The following is a 16,914-nucleotide window of genomic DNA, read 5'->3' as shown; positions in this document are numbered from 1 at the left end:
ACTTTTAAGGGTGATGTGATCCCTTTGACTGACAGGCTCATGTGATTCTTTACTACAGTCTATATCCACAGCCAAGCAAGCAGTTAGGGGAAAAGAGGAGCCCACTACTGGTCAAACGAAAGATCGCTTTCTTAAGAGGGCCTGTAATCCACTGGTAACCAAATAAAAAAAAACCTTCGCCCTGTCTTCTAAATCCTCTCCTCCCATTTGGAGGACTACCAAATGTGGGATGACCTTGTATTTGACATGGAGCTTAGTATGGATTCTTCACCTTCAGAAGGATTTTGTTTTTGCTTCTGTGCAGACTCTTTACTGACTGGCTTTTCTTTTCTGGTGCTTTTTCTTTTTCTTTTTGATAAAATGGTCCAAAGGCAAGTTTTGGAAAGTGTGATGTGCTCTTGTGCCTATTTGTAGTGTAACTATAAATAGTCCAGCAGCCTACGCATGCTCATGTTTGATTGGAAATCGCAGTGCCTTAAGTTGGTGCTGTGGGATATCTGTCAAAGGAGAAAAAGAAACTTGTGAATGGTGAGTTAACTGCTTGGAAAATAGTTTGTTTGCTGAATGTTTTTTGTGGAAATCATAGGTATATCAGCAAGTAAAATAGATTCTTTTACAGAGCATCTGTTGTGCTGATATTTAATTCTGTGTTACATGGCATTTTGTTTCAATCTATGGAACGACACAAAGAAAGTTTGACTTCATGAGACACTTTCCTACACTTTCCTAAACTTTCTGCTGTCTTGTGACATTTCTTTTTCAAACATCACAGGACATTTGAACTCATGTCTTCACTCTCTTCTCTCTTTCAGCTCCTATCGGTCTTTCAGGACAAAAAACAGAAGTGACAAGGGAAACCTTTGTTTTTCTCCTGGAAAACTTTGATCTGTGCGTAACTTTATCTGGTGGAAAATGAGTTCCAGGAGGATGATGACACGCTCCTATTCTGCCGATGGCAGATCCAGCCAGTACAATGGGGATGATGTCAATGGGAGTAGCCGGGCTGGTGGCTGCAGCTACCTCTCCAATGTGAGGCCAGAGAACAGGTAGAGATTCCTGATAAACGCAATGTGTCATTGACCGTCCTATACCACTGTAGGACCGTCCTGCCCAGCATGTATATGCATTAACATGACAGGATTTCCAAACAGTTCCTCTTGAGAGTGAGGCAAAAGTGCATGACGTGTTTTTTCTTTGTTTGTAGCTACCATGGTAACCCAAGCTTAAGTAAATTGCTGATTGAGAGCACCATCTCAGTTATGCAGGCCTTGTTTCACAATAAGCAAAACACTAACAACAGCTTCTGCATGGAAAGCATTTATATTTTGACAGTGAAAAACAAACATGAATTTGGCATTCAGGTTTTGTTTTGGCCCAATAATTCAGAATCTGTCAGTATTTTACACATGCAGATATTCTGATGATCTCTTAATTATACCCCAGTAAATAAGCATACTAACAGTCTTTTCAGATAATTACATAGCAGTAATTTTGCTTATCGGTAGAAATACACAGGGCAATGTTTGGGGCAACTTTCCCCAAGGAGTTGCCTCAGCATTAGTGCCTTAAGGGAACATCTTGTTTCAAGGAACCTAGATTTTTTTTTACCCTGTGTCTCACTTTATTGCCTGTTCCATGAGAACATTTTTTGGGGGACCTACGTCACCCAAAAATTGTCGAGAGTGTTCCCACTGTAAAATGATACATCAACAACATTTTGAGGCAATGGAGATGGTAACATTGCTTGCAGCGGGGATGAGAGCTGGTAAATGGGACAAAAACTATAAGGCTAAAATGATGGACTATAAGAAACAAATATATTATGAGTCTTAATTTCCTATAAAATTCCCCATCTATAATGCCTCAAAAGTTGCCTTTGTAACATTGCCATGGCTTAATTAGTACATTATTTTTTTGTGTTATTCACAAGTGAGCAAAATTGCATTCCAACAAGCACAAGGAAATGCATGACTGTTTGCATTACTATTACAAGCCATATCATTATATTGTTCAAAACAGTGACTGTCTTTAGCATTAGTGTCTTGTTTTGTTTGTTTAATCATGGATAATATGCAGTGAAGTGTAACAGTATCCTTTAAATGTGAACTGACCCAAGACTGAAATGGATGTCCACACCAGACATAGATCAACCACACGTAATACACAAGCACCCGGATAATGTTTCTGCGCTTATCATATGCATGCAAGCATTAATCAGTTAATATTATTTCATCTCTGCAATGTTTTGGCCACATTTCCACATGCTACAATGATTCAATACATAGCCTACATTCTGTATTGAATACATTATTTTTATGGCCGTGTGTCTCATTTCTGTAAATGAATTTCATATGGACTAAAGAGGCTTCTATGAGCAAATGTTGGGTTTGATGTGGGTGTAGTATTTGACTCCAGTCATAAATTGGTTGGTTTTATTTTTCTTTCTGAAACTAATTGTTTTGGTCCTGCTCTTGTCTCTGAGAATTGTGGGTTTCCTAGCCTGGCTTAATACCAATTCATATTGAATTGCAGTATTTAAAAATCACAAGATACACTCTCCTTTGAACCCTCTATTGTGTGCTCTGTGAAAAGCATTTATTATTATTTTTAAAACAATTTTGAAAGGTTTGCTTACTGTTTGGTAGACTCACCTGTCTCTGGTGTTGGTCTTAACTCGAACTCTACTGGACCCCTTCTTGGTTTGTGCCGGACTTGATTATCCTAGTTAATATCATGAATTCAAACCTTAAAGAACAAATCAGTTTAGCTTTGAATTATTAATATGTAAGTAAGCACAAGTTCAGAGAGACAAAATTGTAAATGGCTTGGTGGTAAATGTCCTCACAGTATAGAGTATAATGAGAGCTCATAGTCCATATGAATGTTTTCAGCCATGTTCAAACATGGCCAACATGCATTTTGCCTGATGAGCTGCTTCTATTTGCTTCCTTTCTGCATAGCTGCTCAAGTCACAGGTATTCTCAGTACAGGACAGCAAGGTACTGTAATGCGTTTGTTGACAAATCCATATCAACTAATACCTTGACTGTAAGTGCGGGTGCAAAGTAAGTAAATGTATCGCTGATATTTTGCTGAATGTGATCCACTTCAGCTGGTGTACTAATTTTGAATAGCCCCTGTGTTTACTCTGGAAATCATATTCAGCAAAGTGGTCTGAAATAAATCACATAATGCATATTTTAGTGAGGACTATGTTAAGAGTGGATATTAGTGGGAAGTCAGTGGTTGTCAAACTTTTGGTCTGTGGCCCAATTTTTCACAAGATTTTTTCTTGTGACACAAACTGGATTTGTGTTGCCTAATATAATAGAATTTACCCTGTTTTATTTTTTCAGCCTACCTTACATTTAGGGGCATGTGAAGGCTATGGCTACATAGTATACTGGTGGCTAAGGGCTTCATTTAAAATTAGAATTGGCCTTTCACAAACTTAAGCCGTTGAAGGCAACAATTTCTAATTCAGACCCCCATTAAAATCTTTCCAATTGACCCAGACTTTGAAAACTACTGATCTATACTAAAGAATAATCCTATACATCTAAAATGACCTAAAAAAAACTGCAGAGAAACAACTTTATATGCCCCTTTTTTACAGGAGCACACTCTGCAGTGTAATGGCACAATTAACTGAGGAAACGCAGCCCTCATTTGAGACAACGCTGAAGTCAAAAGCTGTGTCCGAGAATTGCAATGTGAAGTTCACTTGTATGGTTACAGGTAAACTCTGCTCTAAGCATCTGTAGGATACATTTTGTGGTAACACTTGATTTACAGTGGCCTTATTCCAGTGTATTCACCTGTATATTAAGCTATAGAAAAGTATTGTAAGGACATAATAATACCCCAGAAGTACTTGATGGAAATCTCTCTAATGCATAATGTGCTTACAAGTATGTAATAACATAATGGAAGTGAAAAATTTACAAACATAATGTACTAAAATAAGTACTTCCAAAACAAGAATTCCAACACCTGACATAAGCACTGGCGAGAAATGTTCTAATCTTTCCTGCTGTCTCCATACTAAAATTATGCAATATTGTGTCTCATTTAGTGCTGAGTGAGGTTATAATGTATGTGGCGATCTGTTATATTGTCAGCAGAAAATAAATAGGACCAAGTGCTAGCATGCCATTTTGTTTTGTTATTCTGATATGTTAAAGTTATGATTAAATTGTGGCCAGTAACCAACTGGTTGACCAAAAGTATTTATTATTCAACAGTGTTGGAACTGTAAGTACTTATTTTAGTATACATATGTTCACTTTGTGCTTTCATTGTTCTGAACAAACTTTCATGTACATTATATTTCAGGTACATTTTCATGAAATACTGGAAAAATATTGTTCTTTATTTACAAATTTGCATATAGGAATACACTGCAATGAAGCCATTGTAAAGTAAATGGCTAGCCATTTTGTAGATGATCTACAAATTGTTATCTCATCACTGCTATCACTTCCAGTTTTGTTAGTTTGCTTCTTTGTTTTTTAGGACACCCTACTCCTGAAGTTACTTGGTATAAAGATGACATGCAGTTAGACAGATACTGTGGACTGCCTAAATATGAAATATTCCGTAACGGACAAAACCATTCCCTGCACATTTACAAGTATGTATGTTTGAAAGCATTGATATGCCATTTGATTGTATTCCTATAATGCATTTGTTTCTATGGAGAAATGTAAATCCAAAGAATTCCAAGTCACTCTTCTTCTTTGAAAATTAAAAAGCCTTTATTAGTTTGGCTAATGCATAGCAAAAAGAGCTCCCTGATGAAGGCAGACAATCCACAACACATCGATGTGTTATTTTAATCTTTTCGCTATGAATTAGCCAAAATAATAGAGGCTTATTAATTTTCGAAAAAGAGACAGAGCCTTGGAATTCTTTGGATCTACATTTCTCCACATGAACTACCCCACTTTCCAAAGAGCACCTCTTGCCTCTACATAGTGTTCAAGCCAAAGCAGCATTCCTCATTGTCTACCTTTGTTTCTGTCAAGATTCAACTGGCCTGAGATAATGTTAACAGTCATTTAAAAGTGTCTTTTCTTCTCAGTTGCACTGTGGAAGATGCAGCTATATACCAGGCATCGGCCAGCAACAACAAAGGCATTGTATCCTGCTCTGGGGTTCTGGAGGTGGGCGACATGAACGAGTTCAAGATCCACCAGCGGTACTTTGCCAAGCTCAAACAAAAGGCTGAGCATAAACGCAGGGAACTGGAGAGTAAGGAAAACCAGGGGCCTGAGCTTCAGGACCAACTAAGACCCATCAGTCCGGACCGCTCACAGAGGAAACGTCGGTCCCCAATGGAAGCCTTTCTCAGCACCCCTAGCTCCATGGAAGACGAGGGGACGGAGGAGAGCCAACAGGCCGCAGCTGCTGAGACTGAGGCCAGGCTACAGGAGACCACTATGGAGGAGGCGGAGGAGAAGCCAGTGCCCATCACTAATGGAGCAGTGTCTCCCATTACCAATGGAAAGGCCGTCAATGAAAATGGCTCGACATACATATATGACTCTGCGCAGAAGATTTTCACTGCACACCAACCCAAAACACCCTTTATCAAAAAGAAGATTAAGATCTCCAATGGTGCAAAGGGTGTGAAGGTAGAGGCTCCTGCAGAGAGGGTGTCTGAGGAGAGAAGGGCAAATGAAGAGGCCTCCGTAGCTGTGGCTCCCACACAGCCATTACAGTCTCAGAGGACTTTAGAAGAGGTGATGGAAGTAGAGAGCACTGTTACTTCACCAACTTTGGATTCAGACTCCAGAAAAGTGACAGAACAGCGTCAGAAATCAGCAGCAGAGAAAGCATTGCCTGTCAATAGGATGCCTTCAGAGGAGGTAAAGGTATGTGTAGAGGGAAATGTAGGTGTCCCTTTGCAGAAAGAACAGCCCACTGTCCCAATATCCGCTGCTACTCTCCCATCTACAAATCGTACTGTGTCAGGAACTAAAGGTAAACAAGCTGCAGAGCTTGACAAGGAAGTTAGACGTAAAGATACATTCGAAAATTTGAAAAAGCTGAACCCAAATCCTCCTGTTACCTCAACACAACTGCAATCAAGTCTTGCAGTAACACCCCAACAACCCTTAAGCACAGTAAAGGAGGACATTACTAAAACACAACAAGAGGATGTTACAGTCATGGAAGTTGACGAGAAGTCTTCAGTAGCAGTAGCAGTTTGTCCACATCCCTCCACTACTTCCGCTGGTGCAACTTTAGCACACAGGGACCTCGAGTCAGCGGACGTGCAGAGGGAAAGCGAGGATGCTTTGCCTCTGCGTCCATGTGAACAGTCTACAGATCAGCTGTCTGAGAAGGAAACAAGCCCCAGCCTAAAGAATGCGTCTGTGTCTCGGCCGCCGCTGCAGAGCGAGGTGAGTGACCCTGTTCGCATGAGCTCATGAGTGCTTTGCGTTGCCAACACAGGCCCGATCAGTAACACAAGCATCCTGCGGCTATTTATAGCTTTTACAAGTATGCCCCGCTGTGTGACAAGAATTAAATGACGCACACACTGGCAGATGCAACAGGTATGTTCCTGCAGCAAATTTAATATTAAACGTAAGTGCAAAGATCTGAGAGAAGACCAACGCTGCATTTCTTATGATAGCAATTTGGCATTATAAGTCTTATATAAGGTCTTATATAACGTGCTCCCTGTACTGAGAATTTGGCGCTCTGTATTCTTGACAGTGTCAGTACATGGTCTCACAAACAAGCGATTGGCCTCTAAATTAAAAGTGAAATTGAATACATAGTGTTGTGATGAAGACCTAAGAGATGGAAAACTCAGAGTGCACTAAATGTGCCTGCTGTATCTTTCCCATAATAACTATGTCTTGAAGGATGACTGTGATAAGCTTTCAGGTACAACACTTAGGCTGCATATAACTAACTTAAAATATATTCTATCCTAATAGGTTAATGAAAAATCAGAGAAAACATCAGAAATTCTCACCCTTGTATGGAAAGAGGAAATAAATTCTGGGCTCTAAAGTTTGTGACCAGAGATCCCAGATTAGTACTCAGATATTTAGATGCTTTATAATTAGGAATCTTTGTTGTTCACTGCTTATGCAATCATCATGACTCCAGCTGTCTGAATATTGTGGGAATCAAGAGCTGAGACAAAACACTGCATGGCTGAAGCACCTCTTAAAATTATTTACATTCCACTCTGGCCACACTATAACTTAAAATAGCCCTCTTCCTTGTGAATAGGCCTGCTCATGTCAGACTTAGCTATAAGCACTGTGATAGATGGAAATTAGCAGTAGACTTTGTTTCAGTTAGGCTGCCAAACATCATACTCTCTTTCCTGTATTGTCATCATAGATTGCATGTGATTTTAAAGCCTAAGTAGTATTCCAAACTGAAGCATGCAGTTACTTTTTGAGAGAACATTAAGGCAGAATATAGGCAGAGAGAATGACCCTTGAGCTATATTATGTCTTATCTAATCCATCGAGTGACGCATGACACAGGGAGTCCATTAGAGCCTCTGGTGCTAATTTAAACAGGGTTTCAGCTCAACCATGGCCTTTATGGAGATTTGACACTAAAGAAACATGTTTGTAGAGCACTGACATATGGTAATTTTACTCTATAGTACACCAGAAGTATTACAATACTGTGTAGTATCTCAGATTGCAGTACTACTAGAGTGCTACTTGTCATTTGATGATTGGAGCATAAAGCTAGCCTGCTAACCGGCTTTTATTAGGTAGTATGCTGGCTTTGGTGTGGGGTTGAGGGTGAATTGGTTGATGTCTGCCACTTATTTTATGGCCTTCGCAGTTTTTGGCCTTTTTCTTTGCATGCTTGCTTATTTAAAGAAAAACTTAATTACAAAAAAGAAATCCTATGACTCAAGATTTGTTAACCGGTTTCCCACAAAGCTACAAACAAGAATGCAAAAAACAAATGTGGGAGGTAATCAAGTTACACTTTCTGGACCTGCTCCACTGGAAATGAACAGGAGAGTGACTTTGTAAACACTTGAGTGGTGTCCAGGGTAATTTTCCAGGGATCCTGCATCAGACATGTTTGCAAAACAATGAAATAGTACTCATTTGAAAGTAAAATAGGTTCTGAAAGTGCCTCTTGATTCCATCACAGAATATATCTCTTCTCTGGAATCTATCTTGGAAATGAGCTGTTCAAGTCCACAGAAATTAACTGAACCATCCATGTTTGTTAATTAAATAATGCATGGATTTCTGAATGCGTCTTCCTTCTAATGTATTCCCATTCCATTCCTTGTTTGTTGTGCTGGCTACGCTGTTGCTGTTTTTAAAATTACATGTGTTTATCCATGTCCAGCATAGCCAGGGATAAGGGAATAAGTATTTACAGCATGGATACCTCTGCTTGTATTGTGCCTCAAGGTTACACAGGCCCATACACAGATGAACAGGAATGATGCACCTGTCAACCTCGAACCACGACCCACCCAATGTAAGATGGATGCACATTCACCACAAAAGAGTCCATCGGGAAGAGAGACCGCGACAGATGACAACCAGGCCCCTTCTTTGCACACTCCTGTCCAAGCAGCCTTTGACAAAATGACGCAGGACACATGGGATCATTCCAGGGGATCAAATGAAAGCCATACAGTCCTTTTTACAGACCTACAAAAGTCACCCCTCGAAAGCCCTGGTGATGGTGAGAACACCCCGGGGTGTAATGTTTCGCCCACCGTCCAGCAAAGCCAAGTTGAGACGGCTATAAAAACTGTTGAGGGGACAGAAATACAAGTTGATGAGAAAGTAAAAGGTAATGAGCTAGGTAAGTTATTAGTACAGGCTGACAATGTGGCCCCAAATGAATGTATAGTTCAGATGGAAACTGAAATTGTTGAACTAAAGACGCTTGAACAAGCTAAAACAGAAGAGCCAGTGGAAAAAAACAGTGACATTATCATTGTGGACATATCTGATAAAGAAACAGAGAAGAATGAACCTGTGTTAAAAAGGCCAGAGGAGAAACATTCAGAATCACAAAATCTGAAGCCAACTAACCTTGAGATTATTATTCCACATATAACAAAAACTCCAGAAAATACAAGCATCCATAAGACAAACTTAACTGAGCAACAAATAAAAGGCTTCAAGGAGATCCCAACACCTGTGCCAAAAGTCATATCTATTGCTGAACTTTTGAGATCACAGATAAAGGCTCTTGAATCCACAGTAGTAAATTCAATGACTACCATACCAATCCCTGCTGACCAACGTCCCCCTACATCTGCTACAGAGAAATGTCAAGAATTAAGAGTTGACGACACAGAATGTAAACTGGAAGTGAAGAAGTCAAAGCTTGACAAGAAAATGGAGACCAGCACTGATGCTACTGATGCAAACATAAAGGCTGCACATTTGGAAGTTTGCCATAGACTGACTAAAACTGATCACAAACAAATCCAATCCCTAAATGCAACTTCCCCAACTGTTGTGATCCCTCCTATCTCTGTCGTAGACACAGGCAGCACTTTAGAGACCACAAAACCTAGCAGTACCGAAAAATATAACGACAGTGTCATGGACACTGGCCAGGAATCTGGAGCATCAACTGCAGCTCCTCTGAAACATGATCCTGCTGTTTCCCTCTCTGGGACTGAGAATGTCCAAATAGATTTTTTGCCTATGACTCCAAAACAGGAATTGACTAATATACTTACCCCAAGTTCAAACCCATCAGTGATTACCGCTCCAGGACCTGGGAAACCACTGACCGCAGTAATAGAGAAGGATCCTACACTCTCGCCGTCTACAAATGCCAACAGTCAAGATTCAATAATGTTGATTTTGGAGCATGACCATGAGGAACATTTTCATGGCAAAGACATTGAAATAATACAAAATTTAACCCCAGAAATTCAACTCGTCAGTGAAACTCATTTGAGGAGCAGTGAAATAGATCCCGCCACACTTTTAGATCAACATAAAGAGCACAAACCAACCGTGGGTGGTTTACAGAATATACAAACATTTGCAACAAAAAGTGTACTTGGCGCTGAAACACAAGCGATTGATCTTCAACTTAACCATCAGGAGGGCTCTTTATCTATGGTTGAGGAATGTTCAAAGACTGACTCTTTAACTCCTCTGAATCCTGAAGCAAGTCCATTGTTAAGGAAAAGAAATGGTGTTTCCCCCATTCCTTCTGCCACCCCACAAGAACTGGCCTCTGGAGCCCGCCGCAAAATCTTAGTACCCAAGTCCCAAACAGAGGACAGCGAGGCCACACCGCCGGCTGATAACCAACCCCAGAAAGAGGAAGTGTCTACACAGAGCAGCAAGCTTTCCCCAGGCCCTGCGGCCCTCTCTGTGTCTCCTAGCCTGTCACGACGGTCGCCTCTAGTTCAGCCCAGCGGCGGGCGAACCTCTCCAGCAGAGAGGCGTTCTCCTCTCTTGAGCAGGAGGAAGACGCCGCTTGAGACTCCAGCACCGAGCCAACAGCCCGCCCAGCAGATCCACACCCCCAAGACCGAGGGAAAACCTGCAGAGAAGGACAAGCATGACCCATTCAAAGGTAAAACGCCCATCATGCCTCATTAGTATTTAAAAATGGGGGTTTAATGGGGAGAAAGTATTCATGTGGTGCTACTGTAACTGTAACTCATACACTATAGGGTGAAAAACGAATCTGTAATTTTAGAAGACTCTTTGCTGCACTCTTTGCTGGTAGTCATTGCTAGCAGTAGTTTACTAGTAGCACCTGTTCTATTGCCATGCTTTGAGGAAGTGATCTCATTTCCTAAAAGGAGCCATTAAAGTGTAGTTTTCTTTGGCCTAGCTTCTATGGGAAGTGCCACCCAGAGCCTCTATGTGCATGAGCAGTGGCTGTTTCCTTTGGCACTGCCGCAAAAGGCCCATGCTACTTGCCAGGAAGGATTACTTGATTGGTTTAACTGATGTAGTAAACATATTAAAGAGACAGGTGTAACATAGGAAAGCGTATATCTTAACCTATTTGTCTCTGTCGGGGTCTCTCTCTCCTTCCAGCTCCTCAGGTTATCCGTAAGATTAGGGGGGAGTCCTTCTCAGATGCTTCGGGACACTTGAAACTGTGGTGCCAGTTCTTCAATGTTCTTAGTGACTCCACTATCAAATGGTACAGAGATGAAGTGGAGATTGCTCAGATTAAAAGAAAGTAAGTCCTCAAGTCCTGAAGTAAATGTGTAAATTGTGTTCAGTTTTATAAGAAATTTAATATTTGGGAATATTATATATATTATTTGCTATATAATATTATTTGCTACTTCCAAATTTTCTGAAAATATAAATGATTGCTTCTTTTATAATGTTATTGTATTTTTTTTACAAAGGTCTTAGGAAGACTTAATAACTTTAAAGGTATTCCATGAACATAATAGTGCTTACACATAATAGTGAGTTTTTTGCCAGCAAGGCTTGAAAAGGGTATATGAAAAATTGTATTTTGGAATGAAACCCTTTATTGATCAAATACTAAAAATAAAGATTATATTGCATATTTTCTGAGATGTTTTATGTTATGCAAATTTTTTGTTTGTTTCTCAGTGCAGGAGATGAGACGCAGGTAAATCTAGCCATCGTTCAGGCGTCGAGCGGAGACTGTGGTGTTTATGGATGTACAATCACAAATGAACATGGGACAGACGCGACAGACTTCCTACTTAGTGTCGATAGTATGTACCCATTTATCTTATATTTGTTGTAAAATAACACATTTTTTGTGGCACTAAATAGCTACAGCATGTCTCATTCTTTATTATCTCTTGTTTTGCAGTCCTGGCTGGAATATCCCTGCGTGAGGATCTTGGTGGTAAGATGAGATTTTATATATTTAGATCACTTTTAGATTTAGAACACAATTTCTTCCTGTAAAACCATGAAATGCTTATCTGATTGGCTTGGCACTCTCATCTTATGTATGCAGTCGGAGAGGAAATCGAAATGACACCCCTAATGTTGAACAAGGGTGTAGCCGATTCTGGTGTTTGGGGCAATAAATTCTTTGGCCGCATAATGATGCAGGAATCTCATATTGGTGACGGCTGTTCTCACAAAGTCTGGAGAGCGAAGGTTATCTACGGCCTGGAGCCTGTGTTCGAGTCCGGGAACACATGTGTCATTAAAGTACGCAACCCTATCACCTATGGGGGCAAAGGGGAAAGCTGCCTCATAGAGAGGAACCTGGACACCGCCAAGAAGGTAAGTAAATAAAAAAAAAGTTGGGGATTCAGGGGAAGAGTGGGAATTTTTCTTTTTCAAATAGGCATGGCAAGAATTAAAAGAATCATATGACAAAATAAAAATAAAAAAATGTAACAAGGTTATTGCAAAGTATAGTATATCAGCCAAAAAATACACCAATATCACATCAAGACAAGATCTTTCTTCTTCTTGTCTTCCTCTGAAATGAAAGATTTGGTTTTGTAATTTATTTATCCCTTCTTAATTTTGAAATCCTGTATTAAGGTGAATCAGTCAAGTGCCATTGCCTCCACCCCCATATGATTACTGTGCCACTGATCAAAAGCAAATTAAAAAATGTACTGGTGTAGGTTGTGTTTATCTAAACTGGCTATTCTCCAATGTTCTGCAAACAGGAATGTAGAATACAGAACTTGGCTCGTGAATACTGCAAGATCTTTTCCGCAGAGGCTAGAGTGATTGAAAACTTCGGCCCATGTCTGGAGTGAGTGGGATCAGTTTACTCTTCATAAGAACGTAACATCCTCTTGAGTATATGGTCTCCCTAAAAGTCATTCACATCACAACAACCTTTGTTACACAGGGTGATTCCAGTCTACTTGATGTACCGACCGGCGAACACTGTCCCCCATGCCACAGTGGAGGCTGATCTGAAGGGAGTCTACCTGAAATACTCTCTACTGGATCACACAGGCAGACTAGTCATGAGGACTGGGTCTGAGGTGGAGCAGAAGTGCTGTGCCCTGCAGCACTGGATCCATCAGTGGACCAATGGCAATCTGCTACTCACTCAGCTGGAAGGTAGGAGGAAACCTTAACTCTGCACAAGAAATGAGACTGGATGCACACCACAGGATTTCTTGCACTGTTGGAATACTTGGTGGTTTTACACTACTGAAATCTCCTGGCCCATCAGATTTACCTTAAAATCATGTTGGCGCATGTATCGGAGAGGCAGTGAGGCCGTAAAAAGTAGTTTGTCTGGTCACACACCTTACAAAGGCCAACTAGGTTGAAATGTTGTTTGTAATAAAAATGTTGCCATCCTCATCCAGCACCAGTGAAACAGGGAGATGTGCGTATCACTTTAATTTACAAAGGCAATAAGGCCACCATCTTTATGTACCTTCTGGTCCATTAGGCACTGAGTTTGTTATCCAAGATAAATTTTAAGACTGGTGTGTTCAGCAAACTATGATGTATTATTTTTCTTTTTTTTCTGCCTCCTAAATTTGTGATGCATGTCCATCACATCTGAATATTTTGCCTGAACAACAGAAAATGAACATTGTTGTATGTGATTATTTTGCAGGTGTTGACACTAAGATCACCAATGTTGGAATTTCAGTCAAACCAACAGGGTTAGTATATTTGTATTTTGTTGTTGTTATAATTGATACTGTGAAAATAGCACCTCAATTTACAGGCAATTTACATTTTTAGTGAAACAACTGTATCATTTTGGGTCTTATTGTGTGTTGCTGCAGGTATCAGGGTCTGTCTGCCACAGGGAATCCCAAGGTCTTTGAGCAGTTTGTCTCCCAGCACCAGTGTAACTACTACTGTGGTCTACTGGGCCTGAGGTCTCTGAAGGCCATGGACTCTCTAATGACGCCATCCAAGCCCAAGGGCTCCAGGAGTCCCTTACTTCAACGCAAGATGGCCGCTGGCTCCTCCAGCCCTCAGACTGGCAGGAAATCTGCTGGCAGCCCCAGACTGCCCAGGAAGGCTGAATCAGAGCAGGATAGCAGCAAGACACCCACTAAACAAAAAGCTGCTGATGCTCCCAAAGATGTTAAGATGACATAGAATAGCTATCTGTCAACGTCAAATGTCACTGATTTTCGCAATGGAACAGTATCCTGATCAAATGTCATTGATTTTCTCATTGATGAAATCCTGAACCAGAATCACTGTTGGTTATGTGTCAGCGACCCCAAAACAGCCGAGGAGGAGCAGGAAGCAAGTCTAAGACACAAGGCTGCTGGCAGTTCCGCTGAGCTACGACAAACACAGAGCTATGAAACCATCAGAGACCAGGAGACAGAAAAATTAAAGAAAATAAGGAAGCTGATTTAAGTCAGACTACATGATTTTAAGGCTAACTTTGTCAATGTCTGGCAGCGTCGAGCCCTGGCACTGTTTGGCTGGATGCAATTTTTTCAAATATGTTTGATCTTATCGGGCCGAGTCTGGTTAGGCCCCTGTAGAGTGAAGCAGCACAAGACTCATATAAGACTGAAAATTAACTGCAAGAGAACAGCAAGAACTCCCACTTATAGGTAGTTTATATCAGGAAGATTCCCAACTCCACTTGCTCAGCTATTGATAAGTTGCTATACAATTTTTGTAGGAAGAATAAATCTCATATAACATTATATAAAATGGCAATGTGCCTGAATCAATCCACATAATGCAATTACAAATTAAGTGAAAGAATGAAAGAAGTATGATACCAACTTCTTCAGCAATATTATCCCTGTAATAATGTCACTTCAAAATGCATAATGTAAATATAAACTAGCTTCTATACCAAGAAATGACAGAATACCTATTTTGTAGTTGTATTTGCAGTTCTGGATGATTGGGTAAACATTTTTGAATGACAGAATCAGGTAGTGTGTGTGATGCCCACCTTTGTCCCGTCACATAGTGTGAACAGCTTCCCGACCGGATGGCAAACGTTTAGTCTGAACTGCCCTAGTTGGGCAAGACTTGCACTTTGTAGAACTTGAAGACTTGAGTCTTGTAGTCTGATCTAAGCTTTAACTATTTAGCCATTAACAGCCACCATTCCTTGGCATTATCACTTATTGTGGATTGACTCCCTTATATGTTGTGGTAACCATTGTAGAAATCTCCGCACCCTGCATCTACTGTATCCTGCATTCAACGAATCTTAGGGTTAAGTGGAAGTGAGATTTCTACAATGGCTACATGTATATGCATTGTTCTAGCTTGCCTGGGTTTGTATTCTATCACTTCACATATCATTGTAGATCACAGACTGTTAATCCCAATGTCATCTCAGGTCAGTGTAATTGTCTGTACTACATGAATGTCTAGGGTAAACGAATGTTGGACTGGAGTAGCAATATATACAGTATGTCTAAGTGTACAACGATGAATATATCTTGTCTTTTTTAGTCACCCTTGTAAGTATACAGGGGAATGATTATATCAATTCCAGTCAAACCATAACATGGATACACAACAAGCCTAATGTAGGTTGCAGATTTTACAGATGGGTACATTGATACATGAGTTACAGTCTGTTGAATGTATCAAGCCAAATGTAGCTCATTCACATGACACTGTTGTACAGTGGCTTACGGTGCTGTGCTTTTATAGTGTAACAGTGTTTACCTGTCATGTTACAGTGTTCTGCATTTTTAGAAACTGCACCTTTGAATGCAAATGACTGTAAAATAAAACATATGATTGCGCATTGATCATTTGAAGAAGCTGTTAAAGTAGGTGAAATGTTGAACAAATTTTGAATGCCATTCTTAATAGAAGCTATCATGCAAGATGGCAGCCACAAATAATAGGGAGTGGGCTGAATCACTGTAGTAAAAGACACCCCACCTCGTCTATCTGTCATGTACATTCACTCACTGTGATATACAGTACATTGTGTTGGAAGAAAAATGACCCAGTGTTATCTCAGTCACTCCTGTTATCTGAGAGGGTTCAGTCACATTGCAGTCTGTCATCATGCTGACATACAGTCATGACATAAAGCATCACAGTGGCTATGAATAGGGTTGCTATATTGGAGATAGCCACTGATAATAACCTATTCATTACCATTATACAATTTCAGACAAGAAACATTTTACTACAAGTTTTATTTGCAGCTACATCACAGGTTTACAACAGATTTAGCTGTGAGATGTAATGGTAACATCTAGGTGGAGCATACATGCACAACACAGCCATCTTGGCAGAACCAGGAGTCGGTCATCCAAAGAATGACATTCCAAAAGTACATGGATACCTGAAATGTATAGATACCTCACACAGATTTGTGGTCAAAAAGGAGATTAAAGGATAACAAAAATAACTAAAATATTGTATATTCTCATCCTGAATCGTTTGTTTTCAAACAACTTCACAACACTGTTATTCTGATTTCAATTGAAGTTAGAATAGCACTTATACATTTGGAGTGAATACACTGTCCAGGATCCAATCACTTATGGCAGACCTACACAAAGAGCACACAAAGTTTCTGGATCTCTAACTTGAGAAAAGACTGCGTGTGTACACTAGATGTCAGTGTTAAATAAAGCCTGTTTCCTTGAGCCATTACTTGCTCAATAGTACAACCACTCAGCGGCAATTCAGGTTCCTGTTGCTTGCAACCAGTGTGTTTACAGGGAGAAAGGCTAACTTCATCATGGTAATCATTTGTGATTCCCAGTCATTTGTGAGTCATCGTTTATGTAAGCGGTGGCCTCACACACAGGTGTGAACAGCGCCTCAATGCTAAATGCACACTTATCAAAAAGCTCACTTAATGTCACTTCTGATGTCATCCAGCAGCATGAGAGGGTCAGGAGCTGTCGCCAGCAGAAAGAGATGACAGACTGTTGTGCCTGATAGCTGACGCCTCAATTAGGCAGACCGCATTTTTGACACGCTTCTATTTTGCTATAATCTGTGACACATCTAC

At 40.3% G+C, this 16,914-nt stretch overlaps 1 protein-coding gene across 1 annotated transcript; it reads left to right on the top strand.

Moving 5' to 3' along the window:
- Positions 1-912: 912 nt before the first annotated feature.
- alpk3b (alpha-kinase 3b) lies at positions 913-14,045 on the top strand. Its single transcript, XM_078284130.1, has 15 exons — positions 913-1,046; positions 3,617-3,738; positions 4,516-4,633; positions 5,084-5,876; positions 6,327-6,407; positions 8,421-9,419; positions 10,089-10,569; positions 11,043-11,190; positions 11,580-11,707; positions 11,809-11,844; positions 11,959-12,233; positions 12,632-12,720; positions 12,820-13,037; positions 13,549-13,597; positions 13,724-14,045. Exons 1-15 carry the CDS (start codon positions 913-915, stop codon positions 14,043-14,045), a joined length of 3,993 nt encoding a protein of 1,330 aa, XP_078140256.1.
- The last annotated feature ends 2,869 nt before the right edge of the window (positions 14,046-16,914 follow it).

This window comes from Centroberyx gerrardi, chromosome 1, assembly GCF_048128805.1.
Source record: "Centroberyx gerrardi isolate f3 chromosome 1, fCenGer3.hap1.cur.20231027, whole genome shotgun sequence".
In the NCBI taxonomy this organism is placed as follows: domain Eukaryota; kingdom Metazoa; phylum Chordata; class Actinopteri; order Beryciformes; family Berycidae; genus Centroberyx; species Centroberyx gerrardi.
This window is presented reverse-complemented; position numbering and strand designations above follow the sequence as displayed.